At 41.3% G+C, this 23,125-nt stretch overlaps 1 protein-coding gene across 5 annotated transcripts; it reads left to right on the forward strand.

Moving 5' to 3' along the window:
• Nucleotides 1–1,251: 1,251 nt before the first annotated feature.
• Nucleotides 1,252–23,072, forward strand: INTS10 (integrator complex subunit 10). Of its 5 annotated transcripts, none has more exons than XM_069782517.1 (18): nucleotides 1,252–1,421; nucleotides 2,974–3,041; nucleotides 3,303–3,406; nucleotides 4,444–4,583; nucleotides 5,450–5,531; nucleotides 5,850–5,990; nucleotides 6,407–6,578; nucleotides 7,025–7,194; nucleotides 9,063–9,196; nucleotides 9,966–10,122; nucleotides 10,776–10,858; nucleotides 11,700–11,852; nucleotides 13,826–13,934; nucleotides 14,314–14,393; nucleotides 14,878–15,040; nucleotides 16,105–16,198; nucleotides 20,696–20,773; nucleotides 22,698–23,072. In XM_069782517.1, exons 1-18 carry the CDS (start codon nucleotides 1,293–1,295, stop codon nucleotides 22,852–22,854), a joined length of 2,214 nt encoding a protein of 737 aa, XP_069638618.1. In that variant the 5' UTR covers nucleotides 1,252–1,292; the 3' UTR covers nucleotides 22,855–23,072. The 5 variants fall into 5 exon arrangements, with proteins under 5 accessions (XP_069638618.1, XP_069638629.1, XP_069638640.1 ...); XM_069782528.1 differs by having other exon boundaries at nucleotides 9,969–10,122; XM_069782539.1 differs by lacking the exon at nucleotides 20,696–20,773 and having other exon boundaries at nucleotides 1,253–1,421.
• The last annotated feature ends 53 nt before the right edge of the window (nucleotides 23,073–23,125 follow it).

Below are 23,125 nucleotides of genomic sequence, written 5' to 3' on the forward strand. Positions count from 1 at the left end.
AGAAGGAATTGACAATAGTACGGAGAAGAGTTGCTGAGAAGCCAAGTTTGCAGCCCTCACAGGGACTCTGCAGCTAAAAATCTGTGGCAGCCTAGCACCATAACACATTTTCACTTGCACCAGGATAATGAGAGGCATCTGTGGGCCTTGTCCAGTAACTGAGAAAGAACAAGGCAAAACTATACCGCAGTCACCTCAGCAAGAAAACAGGGACCCTGCCCCTTACCTATAACAGAGATTAAGAGTCTGTTAAAACTATTTGCTAATTGGGTTATTACACTAACTCCTAGATGCGGAGATTTACAGATTAGATCAGTGGAAACTCCCAAGTGCAAAGTCGGTAAGGCCTGTTGCTACATCAGAAAGGAACAGCCTGCCTGAAAGGAGCAAAGGAAGTGACAAGGAAAAAAACCAATAAATTTATATTTCAGGTAAGTAACAGAAAGCGACAGGCTTGCAATCAAGCATCTTAATGCTGAAAACTAATGATAACAAGCAAACCTCAGTTCCAAGTTGTTGAAACCTAGGTGCATTTCTGTGATGAAAGGTCCTGTTTTTCCGTGGTATCTGCTGTTGGTGACCTTGGTACAGGCTTATAAGAACCTTTGAGAAGCACAAGCCCAGGCAGTAATGCTACAGCCTTGGACTTTTAAAGTGGGGTTTGATTTGCAGCAACACCAACTTTAGGAAGACAGTGCTCCACTGCAACCAACATCAGCGATTTTAACTCGGTTGCCTCTAGGCGCCATTATACCCATGATGCTGCCTACAGGGCCAAAAGACAGGCTTCTTGAGGGCAGCTTGGCAAGTCTCCTACCAGCCACCATAGGCTGAAGAGCAGGCCCCTGCCACCTTTGCTCCCAAAACTCCCCATGGTCAGTCACAAGCTTCGGTAGCCCAAACTATTGCCCTGGGCTACACGAAATCGCTGTAGCCCTCCCTGCCCACAGGAGCCCTCCCTGCCCACAGGAGCCCTCCTAACTCCCAAACATCCTGCTCCACAGGCCCTCCCCAGCCTCAAAGTCCTTGCACCCCCTTGCCACTCCGGGCTCCTTGTCCCTCACTAGCTCCGGCCCAGCGGCCGCCACAGAAAAGACACATCCCGGGACCAACAGAGCGGCAGAAGGGAGGGAGACGGAGAACGACAGCCCAGGGGATCGAGAGCTCTCCCGCCCGCTTCCAAAATGGCGGCAGACGCACCCCTCCTCAGCCGCGCACCGCCCGGGCGGGGCGGGCGAGCGGGACAGACCGCCCCGGGGCAGCGGGGCGCATGCGCGCCGCCCGGCGGCAAGATGTCGGCGCAGGGGGACTGCGAGTTCCTGGTGAAGCGGGCCCGCGAGCTGGTGCCGGGGGACCTGTGGGCGGCCAAGGCCTGGCTCATCACAGCGCGGAGCCTCTACCCCGCCGACTTCAACATACAGGTAAACGCCGCCGCACCGGCGCAATGTAAAGGCGCGTCGCGCCGCTCCCCTGCACGGCCTTGCGGCGGGCGCTGCCTGCCGCTTCGGTCAATGGGGGCGGAGGGGAGCGGAGGGGCGGGGCGGCCGGTTGCCGTGGTGACGGGGACCCGGCCGCGCCTGCAACGACGCCGTCTCGTCCGTGACTCGCCGTGGCGGCCGCGGCCGGGCCCAGCACCCGCGGCAGGGGCCAGGCCTAGCGCCCGGCTAGAGGCCTTGGCCGAGCATCCCCAGAGGCGTCCGAGCCAGTGATAGCTTGCAACTGCTTCCCCGCAAAAAAAACCCCAAAACCGCCCCTTGCGAAATTCGCAGAGATAAGATGCTCGCTGAAGGATTTAGTGCGGCCTTGCTTGGGCTATAAAGTACAGGCTTGGTGACTCTATAGTAGATAAGAAAGAGGGTAAAGGGAAGCAGGCTGCTTGTAACTGGTTCCTCAGGGTCTAGCTTGGATAAATGGCGTCTGCTTAGAAGGGTGCATCCTCCAAGGCCTGGGTTCATCCAGAGGACAGCCCGTGGAGACTGCCGGCGGCCACCCGGGACCCTCAGAAGACCACTGACTCTTCTCCTGGAATAAGAAAGAGCGTGCGCCAAATAGATTAGCATATGTTAAGTAGTTCTCAGAAATCTGATGATTATGTATATAATGTAAAGATAAAAGCTGTGTAGTTTTCGAACACGGGGCGCCGCCTTTGCGAAACGATTCGTGTGTGCGCCCAGCGCTGCAATAAACGATGCCTGCTTTCTAAAACCTCAAACTGGTCTTGGAGAGTTTTTGTAACCAGATTTTTGGTAACACCAGAATCCATGACGGAGGCAGCCGTGTTTTGCAGCCCAACACTCCTTCGCAGACTTCCTTCGTGGTGTTTCACTCCCCTCTGAATGGATAGGGTGGCTGTTGGGAAACACAGATCTGGGCAGCAGCAGTGCCGCAGGTGCGGAGCCTCTCACTGTGGTGTCCAGTGGTTAAAAATAAAATGGCAAGCTTGTAACTGCTTGTTGCGTTTCACTGCAGTAAAATATGAGTGCTTTGCGAAAGAGGTGAAAGTGTTGGTTTTTTTAATAACTTAGGGGAAGGTCCCTTTCTGTTTCTTGTGTTTGCACTTGATGAAACATTTGGGTTTGCTGTTGCAAGAAAATAGCAATCTCTAACAGGGATTTAAAGTACCTCTCTTGCCTATGGCACTGGTAATAGCTTGGGGTTTTTGCATTGCCCTTGACTGGAAATAAACCCTGGTAGAAGAACTCTTTAAATTCTCGCTAAGTTTTCTACTTGTATAAAAATAAAGCCAGCATGTTGATATCAGAGTACTTATCACACAGAAGTTTGTGCCTAATTTAATGTGTGATTACATAGTCTAAAGTTGGCTCCTAATTTCTACAGCAAATGTTGCAATCCTTTCGTTTTCTGTTATTCAGACTGCTGTGGCAACTTGGGGACAGCTTTTTAGAGTGAAAGGACTGATGTGATTCATAAATGTATTCAAGAAAGCTAATGTTCTGTTTTTCCATCTTGCAGTATGAGATGTACACTATTGAGAGGAATGCTGAAAGGACAGCGTCTGCAGGCAGGCTGCTCTACGACATGTAAGTAATCAGAGCTGAAACTCTACAGTTATGCCAGGTGCTTGTTTCCATAAATGTCAGAGTTTCCAAAAATATAATGTGAGTGTTCTTGGAAATCTGTGTGCATAAATTAAACAGAAAAGGTCTGATTAATTAAAAATAAACAGTAAAAAGGAAGGTTTTATTTTTCATTTGCCCATGCACATTCTTTCATAGGAAGGTTTTGTCTTTGAAACAGGTTTTGAGATCACTGTGCGTTCCTTGTCTCAAACTTTATTACAGGTTTGTGAATTTTCCAGACCAACCTGCTGTATGGAGGGAAATTAGCGTTATTACATCAGCATTAAGGAATGACTCGCAGGACAAGCAGACACAATTTTTAAGAGGTAAGGATTCTATTCAGTGAATAGGGAGAGTCCTGAAGGAATCTAAAGATAAGCCCTCTGGTTACATATCTAGTATGACAAGTAAATGTCAGTCTTTTTACCTTTGCTTGTGGGCTGCAGATTTTTTTGCTCAGTTCAGCCTTAGAGACCTTATTCGGTGTGTTAGGCTTTGGAAACACAAAGGGACATGAGAAGCTGATTCTCACTGCTTTGTTTCTGATATGGGTAGACTAAGTCTGCCAGAACAACAAGCACTTAGAAAAGAGATTGCGTAGGGAACAAGTGGAATAGGACTTAGGAATTATTGTCCCACCAATTGCAGAGAACAATGAATGATCTTAAAAATGGGGTGAATTCATACGTATGAAGTGAGGATTATGAAAATGAACAGTGACCAGAAGGGCTTGGCGTTCACTGCTGGCAACCACAGGAAGTTTTGAAAGCAGGATTTACATCTGACAAATTATAATCTGCTGTTTGATTACGTGCTTCAGAAGCTCTAAGGATAAGCAGTGTGTAACTCTGCATACAGGCTATTCCAGTTAAGGAAACATTTGCTTTTTCATGGGGTCTGTTTATTTTTCAGAGAGAATACATAAAACTTACAGGGAGAATATGTTGGTTTCTTTTTAGTGTCTCATTGGAATTTTAAATTGAAAAAACTACCTTTTAATAATGAAAGTATTAATTGTAGAAGTGGAATGTAGGTAAAAAAATAAATTAACATTCTTGAAAAAGCATCTTAAAATGTCAAATATTTAAGTATTAGGTTTTTAAGTATTCCACTCATTAGCACTCTTACTTGCTATTTCAAGTTCTGTGCACCCGAATAAACACAGATAACTATTCATATGGACTTCTCTGAAAGAAACAGGTGTTTTTTTCCCAGGCTTAGATATTAAAGGCAGAAAAAAAGTATAAGGAAATCTCTTTCACTCTGCATAGCAAGGTGATGTTGACTAGTCTTTTACCCATTGTCAGTCACCTTTACAACTCAGACATAGCAAGTTTAACATTTTAATTTTTTTTTTTTTAAGGATTATTTGAAACTCTTCCTGGTCGTGTCCAGTGTGAAATGTTACTGAAGGCCACAGAGCAGTGTTTTAACACATTAGAAAGGGCAGAAATGCTACTACTACTCCTGCGACGTTTCCCAGAGACTGTGGTGCAACACGGGGTAAGAGAAGAGAAGCTGACAGTAGCTATTCAGGAGATTGGCGTTCTGTTTCTTGAGATTTTGCTGAAATGTATTTTCCTTTGCTTAGTGAGAGGGTGAGTCTTTTTATTAATGTTTAATTGTGACTAATAGTTCAGATTGTGGTATCTTGAGGTTACCACTAGGAAAGAATTGGGCAGAAAACAAATGGAAGCAAATAAAACAATTTTTTGTTTTGTAAATACAAAGAATATTCCATGGTTTTTGAAAAAGCAGAATGGCACAAAAAAGAGTGTAGAGGAGTATTATAGTATAAGAAAGAATATTGCTTCAGCTTTTTGTCAGTAAACTGTCACTGAGGGCAGAGTGCTTTGAGGTTATGACTAGACTCTAACAAGCAGTCTGTTTGCTTTGACTTACGAAACTACAGCTGGAGCTCTTCAAATGGTGACCTACTTTATTTAAGGATAGTTTAAAAATAGTTTAAAGAGTATAAAACCTGTTAGTTCTGAGACTGACTTACGCTAACATGTTCTAGCTGGTACTAGCATCAGGCACAGTGCACACTTACTACAGCTCAGGTGACAAGTTGCAGCTTCAAGGCCTGGTACCTCCATTGCTTCCCCCTGTCTTTGCACATCTTTACTGATACCATTGCATGCACAGTTTTTCTCTTGGTCTTGTTCTGCTATCTTCTGGCATTGCTTTTCACCTGTTACTAAGTAGAGCTAGTTCAACTATATATTTAGAGACTAGCACATGCAATTGCCATATAGCGAATTGCTACTCGTGCATCCACTGAATTATTGTTCAACTCCATTGAATTGCAGTTCAATAAGTTCATAAAACCACTGGTCTAGTGTTTGATTTTTATCTCTGCTTAACAGGTGGGCCTTGGAGAAACATTATTAGATGCTGAAAGTATTGAAGACCAAGAATCCCCGGTGAATTGTTTTAGAAAATTATTTGGTAAGAAAATATTAATGTTCTTGTTTTACTATACAGCTTTTTAATATGGCAAGATTCTGAGTTCAGTAAACTACTTTCAAGATACTAAGATTAGAAAACCTCTTTAGTCAGAAGAGGCTCAGGCCACATTAGGCTAGGCAGACCATATGGTACAAATTGGTATTACACTCATCCATGTGAGGTTTTTTGTGATCCTTTGTGGTGTATGGTCAGCCAGAGATGGAGGCTTACATTGCTGATTGAGAAACCTTACTTAGGACAGATAGAACAAAAAACCCCACAAACCTAAAGAATTTTTTGCTTTGTTTTCCATTTTAGTTTGTGATGTTCTTCCTCTAATAATTAACAACCCTGATGTTCGACTTCCTGCCAGCCTGTTATATAAATACCTGAATAAAGCAGCAGAATTTTATATTAACTATGTAACTAGATCTACACAGACAGAAAGCCAATATCAAGGTAAGAATATTTTTTACAAAACTAACCTTTCTTAGGATGTATTTCAGTATTACTGAAGTGACATCCATAAATGAAGAATGCATTACTTTTATGTAATGTATCCCATAGACAAGGATTAATAGTAGTATTTGATGTTTATTCGTTCTTTGATACCAAAATACCTCATGATGCTTCAACTACTTAGTCGTGATGCTCATGAAGCTTCCACATATGTACTGAGAGGTAGGACAAAATGTCCAAGATCTCCTTATCCAGCCTATCAGCTTTCTTGTACAAGGAGGCAGAAATGCCTCCTGCTCCTTGTTAGCCTTCTCAGTAAAGAATGGTTACCCTGAAAGCTCTGATATACATTTTGATATGTCTCCTTCTTGAAAATAAATCAGTTTATGAAGAGAAAAATGTGCTGGTTTTCCTAGGTTCGCAAGATTCCTCTGATATTATGTCTCCAAGCAAGCGTAGCTCTCAGAAATATGTAATAGATGGTCTCACAGAGAAATCATCCCAGATTACAGACCCTTGGGAGAGGCTATTTAAAATATTGTCTGTGGTGGGAATGAGGTGTGAATGGCAAATGGATAAGGGAAGAAGGTGAGAAATGTGTACTTTTCCGGGTATTTCTTCTCAAGGAGAATTTAACTTTTTAATTCTTAAGGGGATGGTTTGAAGAAGGATTTAACGTGAGGACATTTTGTGTAAATTCAGTGCAGCTTTTCCTTCTAGACTGTACAATGTAAAGCAAAAAATGTGGATCTAGGGCGCACTTTCAAATTAGTCTCTAAACTAAGTCTTTGTTGATGAAAGTCGTGCATAAGAGCTGTAGTACTGTGGGGTATCCTTCCCTAGGTGCCCCCGCGAAGAGAAACATGGTAAATGTTTAGTGAAGTTTCACTGGTGTGCATTCCCAGTCTCCACTGACTTGCAGCTGCGGGATTTCCTCAGCCAAAACATTAAGTTTTTCATATTCACTATGCATTCTTTCCTTTAGTTTTGGAGCCTGTGTAACATTCTGAATTCTTTTTGTCTCTCTTCCTCAGAAGTTTTGGTGATATTTTGCACCGAATGAAAGACCTCTGCAGATACATCAGTAACTTTGATAGCGATGCACATGCCAAATACAAGAATCAAGTAGTGTATTCCACAATGTTGGTCTTCTTTAAAAATGCATTCCAGTATGTCAGCAACATCCAGCCATCGCTCTTTCAAGGTTAGTTTCTAATGTTTCAACTTTCGTAAAGAGTTCTTTGTGGTTTCATTGCTAATGTCTGAAAGATCTTTTCTCATTAGTCTTTTGAAACTATCACCTTACAAAGTGACATGGGTCTTTTTTAAAATTCTCCCAAGCCATTACTCTTACCAGCAGAAGTGGTTCATGACAACTGCTGTAGTGGATCAGACCAAAGATCGATCTAACAGAAAACCACAACATTGCTCTTTGTATGGCTATGTAACTTCCAGTAATGTAAGAGGTTTGCAGTGCAAGTCCAGGGTGAGGTTAGGTTTTGTTTTGGTTTAGGACTGGAGGTTTTGGAGTAAAGGCTGCAGTGCGCTTGCCTGCTACTGAGAAGAGAACATTTCTTTAGAAAGCAAAGCACTTGTACTGATTTGAATGAATACCAGTTGAGTAAAAAAAAAGCCCACTCTTTTCTTCTCAAGTGTTAGAAGTAGGCAGCTCTTGAGATTCTAGTAATAAAACTCTTCCAGCATCACACCTGTGGTACTTTCATATCTGTTTCTCCTGGATGCTGTTTCCTACATTATGGCTTGTCTGTATTTTCAGTTCACACGGGTTAGATTCCAACACAGTGGAATACATGATGGTACAGGAGAGGTGATTTCAATGTGTTGTAACCTTTGTGTAGGGGACATTTCAATGGTAGTATTTAGTTTGAATCTAGTCAAGGGAGATAACATTATTTGTTAAGCATACCAGGTTGTTTTTTTCTTGTAACATTAACTTCTATTGTAGTGGACTCCTTACACATCACTTTTGAGTAGATGGGAAAAGCTTAATATAGGCTCTTTTATGTCAACAGATGAAATGGATTGTCCTTACACTAAGCTCTCAAATTAGTTCTTTGCAATTATGAATGAGGCCTTAGCCTCATACCTCTCTGCAAATAGAAACAGAAGAAATGCACATACTGAAAATACTTGTCTGCACTGCTGTCTTGTCTGGTGGAGATTTCAAAAAGGGAAAACAGGTTAATGGATTTCCCCTTTCCTTTATATTTCTCTTTGTCTGAGCTTTGCACATCTATATATAACTTGATTGTGCAAAAGGAGAAAATGTTATTGGAAGGAAAGCTTTCTCAGTAGGGGCCATGTACCAATGTTGTTTGAGATTTAAGAAGTGTTCCTATTTTATATCTAATGAAACTTAAACACTGAGGTCTGAAATAACAGGTACCAGATCCCACTGGATGTTCTGTGACACCAGTGAAAGTAGAAATTATGTCTTCAAAATGAGGCTTCTCTAGAGGCTTTGGGGAGTGATGAAGGGCTCTGGCAGTCAATTAAAGGTTTAATTCTGTACACTGAAATCAGTGGGGGCAAAGCTGACACTGAGTGATCCTACTAGGGAAATCTTGTGATAAAATACACTCCTTTGAGGCTTCAGTGCCTGTCAGCATATTGCTTTGGTTTCTTATGAGAATGTTTTGAGAATATTGCTGTGCTTTGCCATGTTTGTGGCTGTTAATTTCAGAGCCATTTGTTGTGTTCACCTGTTGAATAGTTGTGCTTCTATAGAAGCAACTAATGTTTGATGAGAGAACACCTGCTGCCTATCTTGTGACTGCGCCATAAGAAAAGGATTCAAAGATATTCTGAAGCTCTCAAGCAAACTGTGACATCTGGTAAATGCATTCAGACCTTTATCATAAGGCTACTTTGAGAAAACCATAGCTTTACCAGCAGAATTTAAGCTTATGCAACTTCAGTGAATTAATTTCAGATTGTTTTCTCTAGCATTATATTTGTTACTTGTGAAGGAAATAAAGCCAGCTTGATGTAGGCATGAGATCTTTCAGATCAGTTTAGAGCAATCTTGAATTAATTTATCTTTAAATCCAGGTCCAAATGCTCCAAACCAAGCCCCACTGGTTCTTCTTGAGGATGTGACCAACATCTATGGTGATACCGATATTGATCGTAACAAACACATACACAAAAAGAGGAAACTTGCTGAAGGAAGAGAAAAAACAATGGTAACTTTTCTAGACTTCTCGTTTCTAACAAGAACGGCATTGGTACTGGGATTTAGACAATAGTGGTTTTGACACAGATGTCATAGACATATTTTTAGAGCTACCCTTGAATAGCTGTTCATGACCACAATTTGCAAACAGATTTTTTTGGCTAAAGCCAGCAAGAATAAAATGATTTTTGTAGCAATTGCTGTAGACATGTACGTGCTGATGTGAATACTTTTAACTTGAAGGAGTTCGGCAGAGACTTCAGAAGCTATAGCAGTCAGATGTTCTACAGCTAAACCTCCAAATTAGTTGACTTTTCATGATTGGAACTGTGAATACATCTATTTCTTTAATAGTAGAAAACCACCCTTTTATAGAATTTCTCTGCTGGTAGGAGTACACACTTATACAAGAACTATGTTTCCTTTGCATTATGCCACTGTAGGCTTAAACTGAATGATAAAGTGTAAAGTATGTACGTACTTTAACATTAACAGATAATCTGGCTGAAGCTCAGTGGTGGTACGCTGTGTTTAACAGAGTGAATTCTTTTGGGATACTGTTTATCACACTGTACCACTGAGTTTCTTGGTAGCAAAACATTGTTCTAATATTAAAACAATTTAAGTGAAAAGTCACTTAAAAGCACTTCAACTAGAACTTTGGCATCTCTAGTACAGAATTGTTTTCCTGTGTTCAGTGGAACTTCTGTGACTTTAGAGTCCTTTGAAATAAGTATAAATTAAGAAGTGAATCTTTTTGTTTTATGCTGACTCTTAAGCAGAGCTCAGATGATGAGGATCCTTCTGGGAAGGCACGAAGTCGCCATATTACAGTAAACAAGGCAGATCTTGCAAACTCTATTGAAGTATTAGAGAGCTTTAAACTGGCACGAGAGAGCTGGGAGCTGCTCTATTCTCTGGAATCACTCGACAAAGGTAAGGCTAACTGCAGGCAGAGTTGCACTTAGGCTTCATTGCTGTGCGTAGAAGTCATTTTACTGTTGTTAAAATAGAATTCCTGTCATTGTGAGTCCTTAAAATGGAATTCACTTTGGGTCCTGAGTATTTTTTACCTAAGTTCCAATAAGAAGCTTTATCAGTTGTTGCATTTCTCATTATTTTGTTCCTGGATTTTGTTTCATCCTTCATGCATCTTTGCTTATTCACCCCCACTTCTCTTGGAAGCAGCTTTTACTGAAGGAGCAGTTGGTTAGTAGTAGTGCTGACAATACTTGGTAAGAATGTGCTGCTAATGGCTGCTTTAGTTCATGTCTTTACTGTGTCTTCTCTCCCTTTCTGATAATATCTGGTGTGATAATCTTGAAAACAAATTTATCTTCTAAAAAGCAGGCAAATAGTACCATCTACCTGCTTTTAGATTTGCTGGGTGCTGTGAAGAAAAGTATAATCAAAACATGACTCTATAGGAGGACAGTATCCTATATTTGAAAGATTTCACACTCTCACTGTTTTGTTTTTTCATTTTTAAGTTCAGCTTTTTTTTTTTCCCTAGATAATTGATTTTTAACCCAAAGCTGTGAAATGCTTCATTTTCTCTTTTACTTTTTCTTCTCTGACCACTTACACAGAGTTCACCAGAATTTGTTTGTCATGGAAGACAGACACCTGGCTTTGGTTGAGAATCTTTCTTACAGACATGATCATCTACCAGGTAAAAAAATAAAGTAAAAACTAGTAAAAATGACACCATTACGTTGATCTTCCTTCTAGTGAATAGCTGTTCTGATTAGCCAGTTTCACTGCTTTAAGTGTCTACCGATTTTATCCTTTAAAGCATGACCTTTTGGGGATGGAATCATAGCATTGTTACCACAAGCTAGGCACCCTACTTAGGATATTCCTGTCCCAATAGCAGTTTGTTGAGTCCAGCTAATTTTGGCATATGGAAAAGGCCTCTGCGTTGGCATTTTCACCAGTAGATATACGTATTGTTATGGAAGAAGAGTGCATTTTTTTCATCTGTCAGTGCATTATATTGGAACACAATCAGAGAGAATAATCTTCAAACAGCAGAAGATTTTAACATGTCTTAGTTAAAATTTATCATTCTCCTCAGAAATTAGGTTGACTGTACTCATTCCAACTGCCATCTACAGAACAAAGCTTGTTCTTTTATATTTTTTCTCTGGGGGTCTTTTATTTTTGCCTGCACTTGTACCTGAACAAGAGCTATTTCAAACTTTATTAGTCTAAATAAAGTAATGATTAACTGTGAAGAGCATGGTTATTTGTTTCAGTTATAAATGCAATTTTGTAAACAGGCTTTTTAAAGCAGAATTCTGTTTGTCTTCTCGCTGCCTTGCAAGGGATTGATTACACTCCTGTACACAGCACATCACTGGGGAGTGTTCTGCTAGATTAAAATTTTGAAGCCCTGTTACTTGGATATGCTCTGTTTTGAAAGCTTTCTGTAAGGGAATCTTTATTTCTGTCTTTCTACCTGTTGTATACAGAAGACCCTAACACTTTCTTTTTATATCTTTTTTTTAAAGGGGCAGTACAAAAAAGCAATTAGCAGCCTACATCATTTGGCAGCTCTTCAGGGCTCTCATTCTCCACAGCAAATTACAGGACAAGGATCACTAGAAAGTCAGAGAGCACTAATCCAGTTAGCAACATGCCACTTTGCCCTTGGAGAATATCGGGTATGTACAGTATTCCACACACTGGTCCTTCATCATCTGGCCCTGTGGTTCCCGTTTGTCATCTTCCCTTGAATTTTCCCGTTAGCCTGCTTTCAACAGGGTAGCGAACATAAGCCAGCGTCTACTGAAAAATCCACACTTCACGGGGAGCAGAATTGCACTTCCTGGCACATTGACTGTCTGTTAGCATCTCTCTTATATACTGTATTTGGTGGTTATGATTTGGGGGGTTTAGTTAGGATTTTCCATAGCTACAAGTGTTTGAATTGTCTATAAAGGTAATGTTAAATTTGAATTCCTTAACTTTACTGAAACAGTTTTAAATATTGAGGGAAAATTCTTAGGTATAGGCTTCCTAAGGCAGGGGAAAGAAAAGGTTTATAGAAAAGAAACTAGCCTGACCTCTGAACGTGCTTTACGTTTGCAATACATATTTTGTGGTTTTAGTATTACAGGAGTGCATGGTGGTCTGAGGTCAGTCAGTGTCAGCACTAATAATAAAGGCTGGGTCTCTTAGGATCTAACATAATCCTGGTACTACTGGACAAGTCTTTTTGTCCCTTCCAGTTTACTACTTTTTCATTGGAAGTGTGGTAATACATGCCCACAGACCTCTTATTGTCTCCAAGAAATAGCATTAAAAATTCACTGAATTCCTGTCATGCTGTCAGATTGCCGTTCTATTTTTACCATAGTATCATGGTTTAAGCCCAGCCGGCAGCAAAGCACAACGAGGCCGCTTGCTCACTCCTCCCCCCCGGTGGGATGGGGAGGAGAAAATACAAAGAAAAGCTCGTGGGTCGAGACAAGGACAGGGAGGGATCACTTACCATTTATGGTCATGGGCAAAAGACAGGCTCAACTTGGGGAAGAACCAAAATCAATTTAATTTACTACCAATCAAATCAAAACAAGGATAATGAGAAGTAAACCCAAACCTTAGAACACCTTCCCCCACCCCTCCCTCCTTCCTGGCTCAACTCCACTCATTATTTTCTCTGCCACCTCCTCTCCCCAGCAGCACAGGGGGATGAGGAATGGGGGTTGGGGTCAGTTCATCACACCTTGTCTCTGCTGCTCCTTCCTCCTCAGGGGGAGGACTCCTCACTCTTCCCCTGCTCCACCATGGGGTCCCTCCCACAGGAGACAGTCCTTCACAAACTTTTCCAGCATCAGTCACAGACTGCTCCAGTGCAGGCTTTCCCATGGAGTCACGGCCATCTCCGGGGGCATCCCCCTGCTCTGATGTGGGCCCCTCCCTGGGCTGCAGGTGGGCATCTGCTCCCCCGCTCCCCTCCATGGGCTGGCGGGGGGACAGCCTGCCATCTCACCATGGGCTGCAGGGGCATCCCCTCCTCTGGCACACCTCCTCCCCTCCTTCTGCACTGACCTCGGGGTCTGCAGAGGTGTTCCTCTCACATTCCAGTCTTCTCCCCCACTGTAGGTGGTTCTTAAATACATTATCCCAGAGGCACTACCCCCATCACTAATGGGGTTGGCCTTGGCCAGAGGCAGGTCCAACTTGGAGCTGGGGAAGCTTCTAGCAGCTTCTCACAGGAGCCACCCCTGCAGCCCCTCCCCTGCTACCAAAATCCCGCCACACAAACCCAATACACATGGACAGAACATGCTTTTAAAAATTATTCTAAGAATTCATTTGAAAACTTAATCCTTCAAAATAAAGTTTTTGATTGTAGTTGTTTTGATCTTACGCTCTTGAAATGAAGAATGCCAATACATATTTTTTCACAATTAAAATGACTTATGTAGGCTCTCAGAGATTGTTTAATGACAGTTTGGCTGAGCAAAAAGGTGTAGCTAAGTTACACATTAAGTCCACTCAAGTTCTAGCAGAGAATTTTGTGATTATTTTTTCTTTTGCAATGTCAAAGTTTTTAATCATTATTAACATATCTGAATTTTAAGAACTTTAATTCAGACTTAGCATTATCATGGCTCTCTTCTTTTTATAGCAAACATGTGAAAAAGTGCTTGACCTTGTGTGCTGTATTTCACTTCCAATACAAGAAGGAGGTAAAGTACAAGAGGAGCAACCTAAAGTGAAGTCTAAATTCAGGAAAGGTATGGAGTTGCTACTGCCCTAAACTCAGTATCAGCTCAATTTTAGTTCATGTGTTTCAGTTGAGTATGTAATTCTTCTCTTTTTGTATTACGAAAAGGGAGGAAGTTCTTTATCCCTCTTGTTTTTGTGAGTGGTTTTCCTGCTGGTACCTGTTAAAGTATATTGGTGACAAAGTCCTACCACGGGAAAAGAGAAATGAAGAAAAAATTTTAAAATGTGTAACTTCATGTGTTGAATCATTCGTAATTTACCTTCAAAGTTTTCCCCCCTACCTGAGATTTGACAACTGTAGATTTGTTTTGCTCCGTTCTAATTTCATTCAAACTTAGATAAGCATGAGACCCCTAAAGAAGTGTATGATAAACTGTTCTGTTGCAGGGTCTGATTTGAAGCTTTGGCCATGTACCAGTAGAGCTATCATGCCCTACTGCCTTCATCTATTGTTAGCTTGTTTCAAGGTAAGCTGTAGTCAACGCTTGAAATTCTCTTGTGTCTTTAAGGCCTAGTTTATGTATCTGGGGTCCTGAGACTGCATAGCCTTATCCCAGTGGTGTGACTAGGAGTGAAGGGCTGTTCTTGACTCAAGTGCTTCTTACCTAAATGGGTTTGTGACGGGTCTTTTTTGCAGGGGGAGGGAGTGTTGGTGGAGGACGGTTTGTTCTCTCTTTTTTTCTCTTCTATTCATTTTAGTTTGGGCAGAGGAGATAGAATTAATCTCAAATATTTTTGTCTGTATTCAGACTTCTTTTATAGGTCAGTGGAGAGAATGTGGTATTTTGGCTGGAAATTTCCAGCCTATTTTAAATGTATATACTAGTGCAGAATGAAGTATGCTCCTGAAGAACTTTTGTATTTGCACAGATGTAGGTGAGATGAATCCCATATATTTTTAAAAGCAACATGTGTTTCCTGGTTGTCTCAATGTCAGTTTTTTCCCTGAAGCTCAGAGCTTTCACAGACAGCAGAGACGATATGGCGCTGGGCCACGTAGTTGTTCTGCTTCAGCATGAATGGCCAAGGGGTGAGAATTTGTTCCTGAAAGCCATCAACAAAATCTGCCAACAAGGAAACTTCCAGTATGAGAATTTTTTCAACTACGTCACAAGTATCCTTTCTCTAACCAAGAATGTCTTTCACATCAAAAACTGTGTGCTGGGGTGTTGAAAAAGCTGTTAGTTTCAGCAGCAGCTCTCTCCGTGAATCATATTCTGTTTTTATTTCTATACCATGCAAGCTTCTTGTAATATGTGGCAGTGCACAATGGACTATAAATATGCCTCCTGTCACCTGTTCCGGCACATGGGAGTACCCTTAAGTACACTGCAATTGCACTTCCATTCAGAAAAACAGCAGCAGCTTGGGTTGCTCGTGCAAGTGATGGCAGTCTTTTTCAGTAAGATATATAGGGCATTGTACTACAAGGTTGTTAACAAAAATGATAAAGTGGTACCTATGCTTCAAAGAGTTGAATGATTTTGGCTATTGTTTATGAAATGCTTTGTGTGGGTAAGATTTTTTGGTTGAGTAAGATAATGAGCTATGTCAAAGTCCACGCAAAGCACATCTAATTTCTATATTTAGGTTATCTGACATACGTTTTCATCAGCATACACACGTGGACAATTTAGTGTTTAACCTAAAGAGACATCCAGTCATGGTCCCCAGGAAGCAAGGGGTCTAACTCCTATCTGAGACAACTAAAAAAGCCCTGGTGTTAAAGGAAGGGAAAAAAAAAGAATAAAAGCTAAATAAGGGACCAAAATAGAAAACTAAAAATGGTGGTATGTGCCACCATGGTGGCATTTCCTTCAGTCCCAGCCTCCGTATGCACTGCTTTGATAATCTGCAATGCAGGAAAAGGAAGTAAAAACAACCAGGGAATTTGTTTGGAGAGATGTGCTTTCTTTACCTCTGTCTAGCTATACATAAGAAGAAATGAAGAAAGGAAAGAAATTGACTGATGTGTGTATTTCGCACTTTAAAAAGCCATTTCTCATGAATTTGTGGAGGATTAGGAATACCTGCTATGATTATCCTTATCATTTTTGAGATACTTCAATAGTTGTTCATTTTGACTGTCCTTTCAGCAATGTGGCTTCAGATGTGAGGGGTAAGAAGGAATGTTCTCTATCATTTTTTCCCTACTCAAATCTTTAACGTTTTCTTCAGATATTGATATGTTGGAGGAATTTGCCTATTTAAGAACACAGGAAGGAGGGAAAATCCATCTGGAACTGCTGCCAAATCAAGCAATGTTGATCAAGTAAGCATAAAAAAGCATTTACTGGTTGTCTTTGCTCTCATGTAATCTTCTGGACAGTAAGTTTGTCATGTCTTTCAGTTTAAATTTAAGGAGTTGGCTAAGGAGTTCAAACAAGGCTGTGAGTTTCTTTTTCTGACTCTCCTGCTGATCTGTGAATGCTTTTTGGGGGTTCTTCAGCTTTAAACTCCTACTTTTACAGAACTTTATTTTTAAGTGTGGCATTTGCTTTAGAATGATTCAGACACTTGCACTTTGCAGGAATTCTTTAAATAATTAGGCATGAGTGCAAGGTGGTGTTAATAATTTTGCTGAACAGTAATGCTGAACAGAAAGCACTATTTGTTGTAAACAAAGTTATGAAAGGCCACTGAATGATGGAAAAACAAGTATAAGACATAAATTAAATTAGACTCCAGGTAAACTCTAATAACCTTTCTGTCAGAACTAGCAGGTCATCTCTTGCTATGTACTGAACAAGCTTACTCTGCTTAGCTTATTACGAGATGCTGAAGGAAATTAATAATTTGGATTAACTTCCTAGGTGTTCTTAGTTTTGGGTCAAGACTGAACAAGTATCTGCTGTAGGGTTTTAGTGGCAGAATGTTTTGGAATATCCTGGTTGTTTATTAGAACTTGTGGTATTTTGCTTTGTAAGAGGGGGACTGCTAAAGTTTGTTGAAATTCCAGTTTGGGTCAATGTATTCTGGCTATTCATTAACTAGAAATGGGCTAAAGTTTTCAAAAAATGGGAGCCTAACATTAGACAACTGGATCCAAATTTGGACTAGTAAATAGATTTTCCAGAGTTCTAGGTAACCAACACAAAAATGAGATACTAGGTATAATTAAAGAAAAGAAGAAATGCAAATGCTTAATTATGTGACAGAATTTTCTCTTTTAAGCTCTAGATTTTCAAACTCTTATCCTTGCTATATCTCACTGCTTGTAACCAGCTGTATGAAAACAAGAGTCAGGGTATGCTGCACTACGTATGATGTTAAGTAATAAGCTTTGTCAGCAGGAGGGCTTAGCACTGAAGACTACGCCTGGTAACTTCTTAGCTGCTATTTCAAGTTAGTTGCAATAATTCAGTGCCATTTCTCTGTGTCATGGCTTTTAGTTTGATTGGTGTGGTAGCTGTTACTTACTGTTCTGACTCCACCAGTCAGGAAGTAGGTAGCCAGCAGTGTTTCTAGCAAGACAGGAATATGTCTTTGACCTCCTTTTGACCAGTGTTATGCTTCCTGAATGATGGAAATGCTTGTAGAAGAGCGGTCCATTTCTTTCTGCTTATTCAGCCAAAACGGCCAAATATCCCGTCCAGCTGGAAAAGCTGTGTACAGTGTCTGTGTCTCTTATGTGGCTGAGATGTGTAGGACAGGAACCACTTCATCGGAGAGCTCATGGGAGGGAGAGTTCAGGGTGTAGTCCATTAATTGGAGATGACGTCTACTCCCCTGGTACCCCAGATATTTTTTTAGCTGGACTAGGTATGAGGCTCAGGGATGGTGTCACTCAACACTGTTGACCTCAGCAACACTAGTTAGCTCATGGTCTCCCCCAGCTAGGGTTTTAGATAAAGTGCTCCAGCACAGCTCCGTTTCCTGGGTCAGTGGTTGGTAGTCTCAAAATCTGCAGACTGGCTTTCATCTTTCAAAACTACCACCAGTTCTGGTTGTATGAGCTGCTGCACTATCCCAGTAATTAGCTGAGGCAGCTTAGATACTATTCAGTCATGCACAGGAAGACTCTGTGAGTTTGCCACAGCAGTCCAAAGATGAAGTCGTTGCTCCTTTGCCTGATCTTTCCTCAGCATAAATGTACGTAGCAATCCTGCATCTTAATTGATGGGAAATGTATTACAGGTATTACATGGTTTTTATAAGGACAGCTTTTTGTTTCATGACTTAGAGGACTTTTTCTCCCCAGGTGAATTCCACATTCTTCCAGTACTTTTCCTCAGTACCTTATACTTTATAGGAAATGATATTCATTTTTCTGAACCCAGGAAAGCAAACTGCAATGTGGTTTTCAAAAGCTGAAGGAAGATCTTGGCAGCCTGCAGACTTATAATTGGGTCCTGCAAAATATATATACATATAGCTTTGTATATACAAGCTTGTAAGCTTTCCCTTTGCTTGTATCCATTGTGGGAATATGAAGGTCCGTGGTTTTGGTTTTAACTGGTGATATAGCCAGCTCATTCTGTTTGCACTGTCAACAAGACTTCTACGATGAGCTTGGAATGCAACCACTAAGTGCCTCTGAACTCCATTCTAGACAAGCCAAGTTTCATAGTTTTACTGATTATACATGTCAGTAGTGGCAGTGTTAACTAGTGAGGTTAAAGAGGAAAAGAACAATATGCAAGGAATGACTGATTAATATCATGCTCCACTTTTTGATAAGTCTTACTCTAATTAGTCTAATCTTAGCATACCAAACTGTGTAAACTTGATGTGAAAGCTGTTGAGTGTTCTGCCTCTACTCACATTCCCATCACATCTCCCCTTGGGGACAGAGAAGGAAAAGCTCAGTTGGTTTGAAGTGGAACAGTATCTTGAAAGTGTAATTTTTATTCTGATTGTGCACTTGGGTATGTTTAGTTCTGACTGCAGATCTTGCAAACAGTAATGAAGTAATGAAGACACCATTGCACAGAATCCCTTTTGCAAACATCTGCCACTCTGGGACTAATAACATCTTGCTGTTGCTTTGTATTTTCTGTTCCCCTTGTCCATTTTTGCAAGTAGTGGACTCGTTGACACCAAGAACTCTTGAAAAATTATCTCATTTGAGGAATTCTTGTGAATATTTTATTTCGGGTTATTGTAGCTGTACTGGAGTGTTTCTGTACTACTAAAATGCCCCATCTTTGACTTTTATAAGCATAGCTCTCCATCCATATTCATTAATAAATTATAGATACTAACCAAAATGCCCACCTGTGAAATCTGAAGGTAGGCACCTAACTCAATATTATAGGCATGTAAGTGCGAGTCTTGCTTCTCTGCTCCCTTCTTAGCATCTATGGGGATGAACGATGCACTCGGTACTTGGGTGCCTAATAAGATTTAGGTGACATTTTGAAAGACTTAGGGTCAGAAACTATACCTGTTCTGTATATACCAAATTTCTCATTTCTCCTTAGGTGGGGTGTTGGATTTGCTCTAAGCTGGATGTGTGAGGTTATTATCTTGTGTTATAGAAAGCACATGTAGATAAGGACTTAACTTCACTGAGAAGACAAACTGTCTTTCAGCTGAGATGCCTGTTGTGGTTTAACCCCAGCCAGCAACTAAGCACCACGCAGCTGCTCACTCACTCCCCCCCATCCAGTGGGATGGGGGAGAAAATCAGGAAAAGAAGTAAAACTCCTGGGTTGAGATAAGAACGGTTTAATAGAACAGAAAAGAAGAAACTAATAATGATAATGATAACACTAATAAAATGACAACAGTAGTAATAAAAGGATTGAAATGTACAAATGATGCGCAGGGCAATTGCTCACCACCCGCCGACCAACACCCAGCCAGTCCCCGAGCGGCGAATCCCTGCCCCCCCACTTCCCAGTTCCTAAACTAGATGGGACGTCCCATGGTATGGAATACACTGTTGGCCAGTTTGGGTCAGGTGCCCTGGCTGGGCATGAGAAGCTGAAAAATCCTTGACTCTAGTCTAAACACTACTGAGCAACAACTGAAAACATCAGTGTTATCAACATTCTTCTCATACTGAACTCAAAACATAGCACTGTACCAGCTACTAGGAAGACAGGTAACTCTATCCCAGCTGAAACCAGGACAGTGCCTTTTGGTGGCTAGTTCATGTGGCCCTCCTAGTCATAAATGGGAGGTTGCTCTGAGTGGGCATTTGTGCTCTGACATTGTGACGTCCTCTAACAGCCGTTTTTGTATGCAGTTTGAGTTTGAAAAGGTGAAAAAGGCCATCTGTGGGCTAATGAAAAGATACTTAGGCAACCTGTAACAAACACTGTCATGTACTCAACTTGGCCGATACCCACTGTGCATGCACTCGGCTTGGGCTCAGCAGCAAATCCCTTAACTCCAAGTTGTGGGCTCTTCCAGTTCGCTGACGCTCTCTTGCCAGCTCTGCAGGGAAGCTGTGGTATCTGCAGTGCTTCTCTGATTAAGTCTTTTCTGATTGACACGCTTCCTGGGAAGAGCTACAACGGTTCATTGTAGTACAACTGTGAATTGTTTTTGCACCTACCGCTGTCCTTTCTCCCAGTGTAACTGTCCAAAAATATGTGTCTATATTTAGACCACAGTTGCAGAACAGCCTTGCAATGAAATCTGGGGATATTTGCATGTTTGATGCTGTTAGGGTTCTGCACCCCTTTGGCTGTTTGGTGGTCAGATTGCTGTGTGGTCTCACCCTAGTTCTTTGTTGCTCCTTTTTCTGGAGAGTTGTTTTGCACCAGAGGGGGAGTTGGTGTGTGGGTGTTTGAATGCTGCTATTTGCTGTTTTTTAAAGGACTTCTAGCCCTCCCATGGGGTTACTGCAGCAGGAATTCATACCTGTGCTACAGCCCAGCATACAGACTGCTGACAGGTACCAAGTGGAAAAACCCTGCTCATAGTGTGCTGTGTTTTGTCAACATGTTTTACTGCCCATGGTTTTCAGCAATCTGTTACTCAATATTTATCTTTTTTTTTTCTCCATTTGTGCCTACATTGCCTGGCAAACCATGTTGTTCTATTATAACATTTATTTTTCTTTTTCCCATAAGTTGCCAGTATCCATGTCCTTTCAATTTAATAATCACTGTTGAATTTAAACAGAAATGTAGAAATCCCCCAAAATGATACCGAAGTTCAATCACATATTAGGAAGAGTATAATCCTTTCTTTTCAAGATACTGGTTACTGGATCTGTTTGTAGCTCTCTTCTTCATTTAAGTTGTTCTGAATTCTTTTCCCTGTTTTCCAGCTGTTACATGACACACATCTTCAAAAGCGCTGCTGGCTTGCTCAGTAGCTGTAGGTTGCATATTCTCCTTTAGGTTGTAACTGACCATAGCACTCGGCTGCCAGCAACGTTTAAGACAGTAAAGATGGAAAACAGGGCTTATCCCATAACCTCTGAATATGCTGGAGTATTTTCAGTGCAGTTTTGCTTCACTCAGCCTAGCTCATCAATGAATTGCCCAGTAGTCTCCAGGCTAGTCTCTTCTTTGCCTTTTCCACATGTTACGGAGGTATCTACTGTTTTGGCAGAGAAGTCTCTTCTGAAATGCTGGACTTTCTGATTTAAGTGAAGGTGGGGTGGTATTGTTGGTGAGGGTAATTCCCAGACTTTCCCCTTTCTTATTTCCAGCATCTCTGGATTGGCACAGGTGCCCTCACCCTTTTTTTTAAATTTCCTTTCTGTCTTTCAGTGGGCTTGCTGGGCTCAGTCCAGCTCTTCCTTTCTTACCCATGACTCAGGACTTGTCTCAACGTTAGCACTGTTTTTCTCTCTAATTTAATTTATGCTTCTCCTTTAGTAGTACTAGGGCTCTCATTTCAGGGCATATCTTTTGCTTCCCTTCCCAAGTAGGGCTTGCAGGTAAATGTTACAAAGTCTTGATCTTACCCATCCAGTTCTGGACCAGTGTGAGTAAAGTGTAGTGCTTTGGTGCTGCAGAACATTGTTTTAAGGACAAGATTTAGGTATTGAGTGCTACGGGCCAGCAAGAGGACAAAGAACTGTTCATAAGAACAGCCTTTAACAGGGCAATATCCCAAGTTTCCCCAGCCAGCACTGCTTTAGCTTGCTCAGTAGCTGGACCTTTGTTCTGTTTGAAAACAAGTCCTGAACTTCTGCTCAGAATAAATGTAATCCCTGTCTGGTGTCTAGTATCTCCACAAGAGCTGGCTTCTACTGATGCAGACTCACAGCCTGGCTTGATTTGGGCTTTGTGTTGGCCTGTCAAGTGTTCACTGCGCCTTTCATTAGTCAAAGAGTTATTGGGCCCACAGGATTGTATAGCTCCTTCCTGCATTTTCCTACTGGTACAAGATGCCCTCTGCTCTTTATGGTGGCAGCCATCTGTCCCCTTCCTCCAGAGAAAGCAGGTTCATCTTTTCACTCTTCTTTCAACCCCAGCCATTCATAGAAGTGATTACACGGAGGAAGTGGCATGGGCTGCAAAGGTAGAGAGAAAAAAAATACTCCTTTCCCCAAGCAAGAACTCTGTACATGCTGGGTTAAGAAAAGAGATCTTCCTGTTACCCAGAACAGCACCGTTTCCCCTCCCCTCCAAGAGTCATAATCAAAGCAGTGAAAGCATAGACTTTTGCGGAACTTCTAACTGTTGAAAGACACGTGATTTTTTAAAAAAAAATAGCGTAGTACAGGCTATTTGGCTCTCCTTATAGAAATTCAGGTATGGACAGTAGATATATAGTAAATGACATGCAGCACTTTTAAAATACTGTAGTGCACCAAATAACTGTTATTTGATTTTGTCTGTCTCTCTCCTTCATGGCTTAAGGCATCATACCGTTACCCGGGGTATAACTAAAGGAGTGAAAGAAGATTTCCGCCTGGCCATGGAGCGCCAGGTCTCACGCTGTGGGGAAAATCTCATGGTGGTCTTGCATAGGTTCTGCATTAATGAGAAAATACTGCTGCTTCAGACTCTTGCTTGAATGGACTGGATCATGATGCAATGTCTCTTACGGAGAGAGGGGAAGGCTCTTAATTGTATAAACAGCGGTGTGGCTGTGGAAAATCACTTGTCCAGAGTCAAAGAAGTTCCCTATGAGTTACAGGTTCTGTAATACACAAACACTACTCAGTGTTTGTTCACTGCTTACTTTTCTTATGTGGGTAGATCAAACTTTATAAATAAAACTTTGTTTAAGAAGTCTTCTGTAATGTCCTATTTTTGGGGGTTTTTCTTCCATAGCATTATACTAA

The sequence above is a fragment of the Haliaeetus albicilla genome, chromosome 1 (assembly GCF_947461875.1).
Source record: "Haliaeetus albicilla chromosome 1, bHalAlb1.1, whole genome shotgun sequence".
Lineage (NCBI taxonomy): Eukaryota > Metazoa > Chordata > Aves > Accipitriformes > Accipitridae > Haliaeetus > Haliaeetus albicilla.

Excerpts from the sequence above, each read along its gene's own strand:
- INTS10 (XM_069782517.1), top strand. The coding sequence starts at position 1,293 with ATGTCGGCGCAGGGGGACTGCGAGTTCCTGGTGAAGCGGGCCCGCGAG. Across the intron at positions 5,991-6,406 it reads GACAGAAAGCCAATATCAAG|GTTCGCAAGATTCCTCTGAT; the intron begins GTAAGAATATTT and ends TGGTTTTCCTAG. Across the intron at positions 7,195-9,062 it reads CCAGCCATCGCTCTTTCAAG|GTCCAAATGCTCCAAACCAA; the intron begins GTTAGTTTCTAA and ends CTTTAAATCCAG.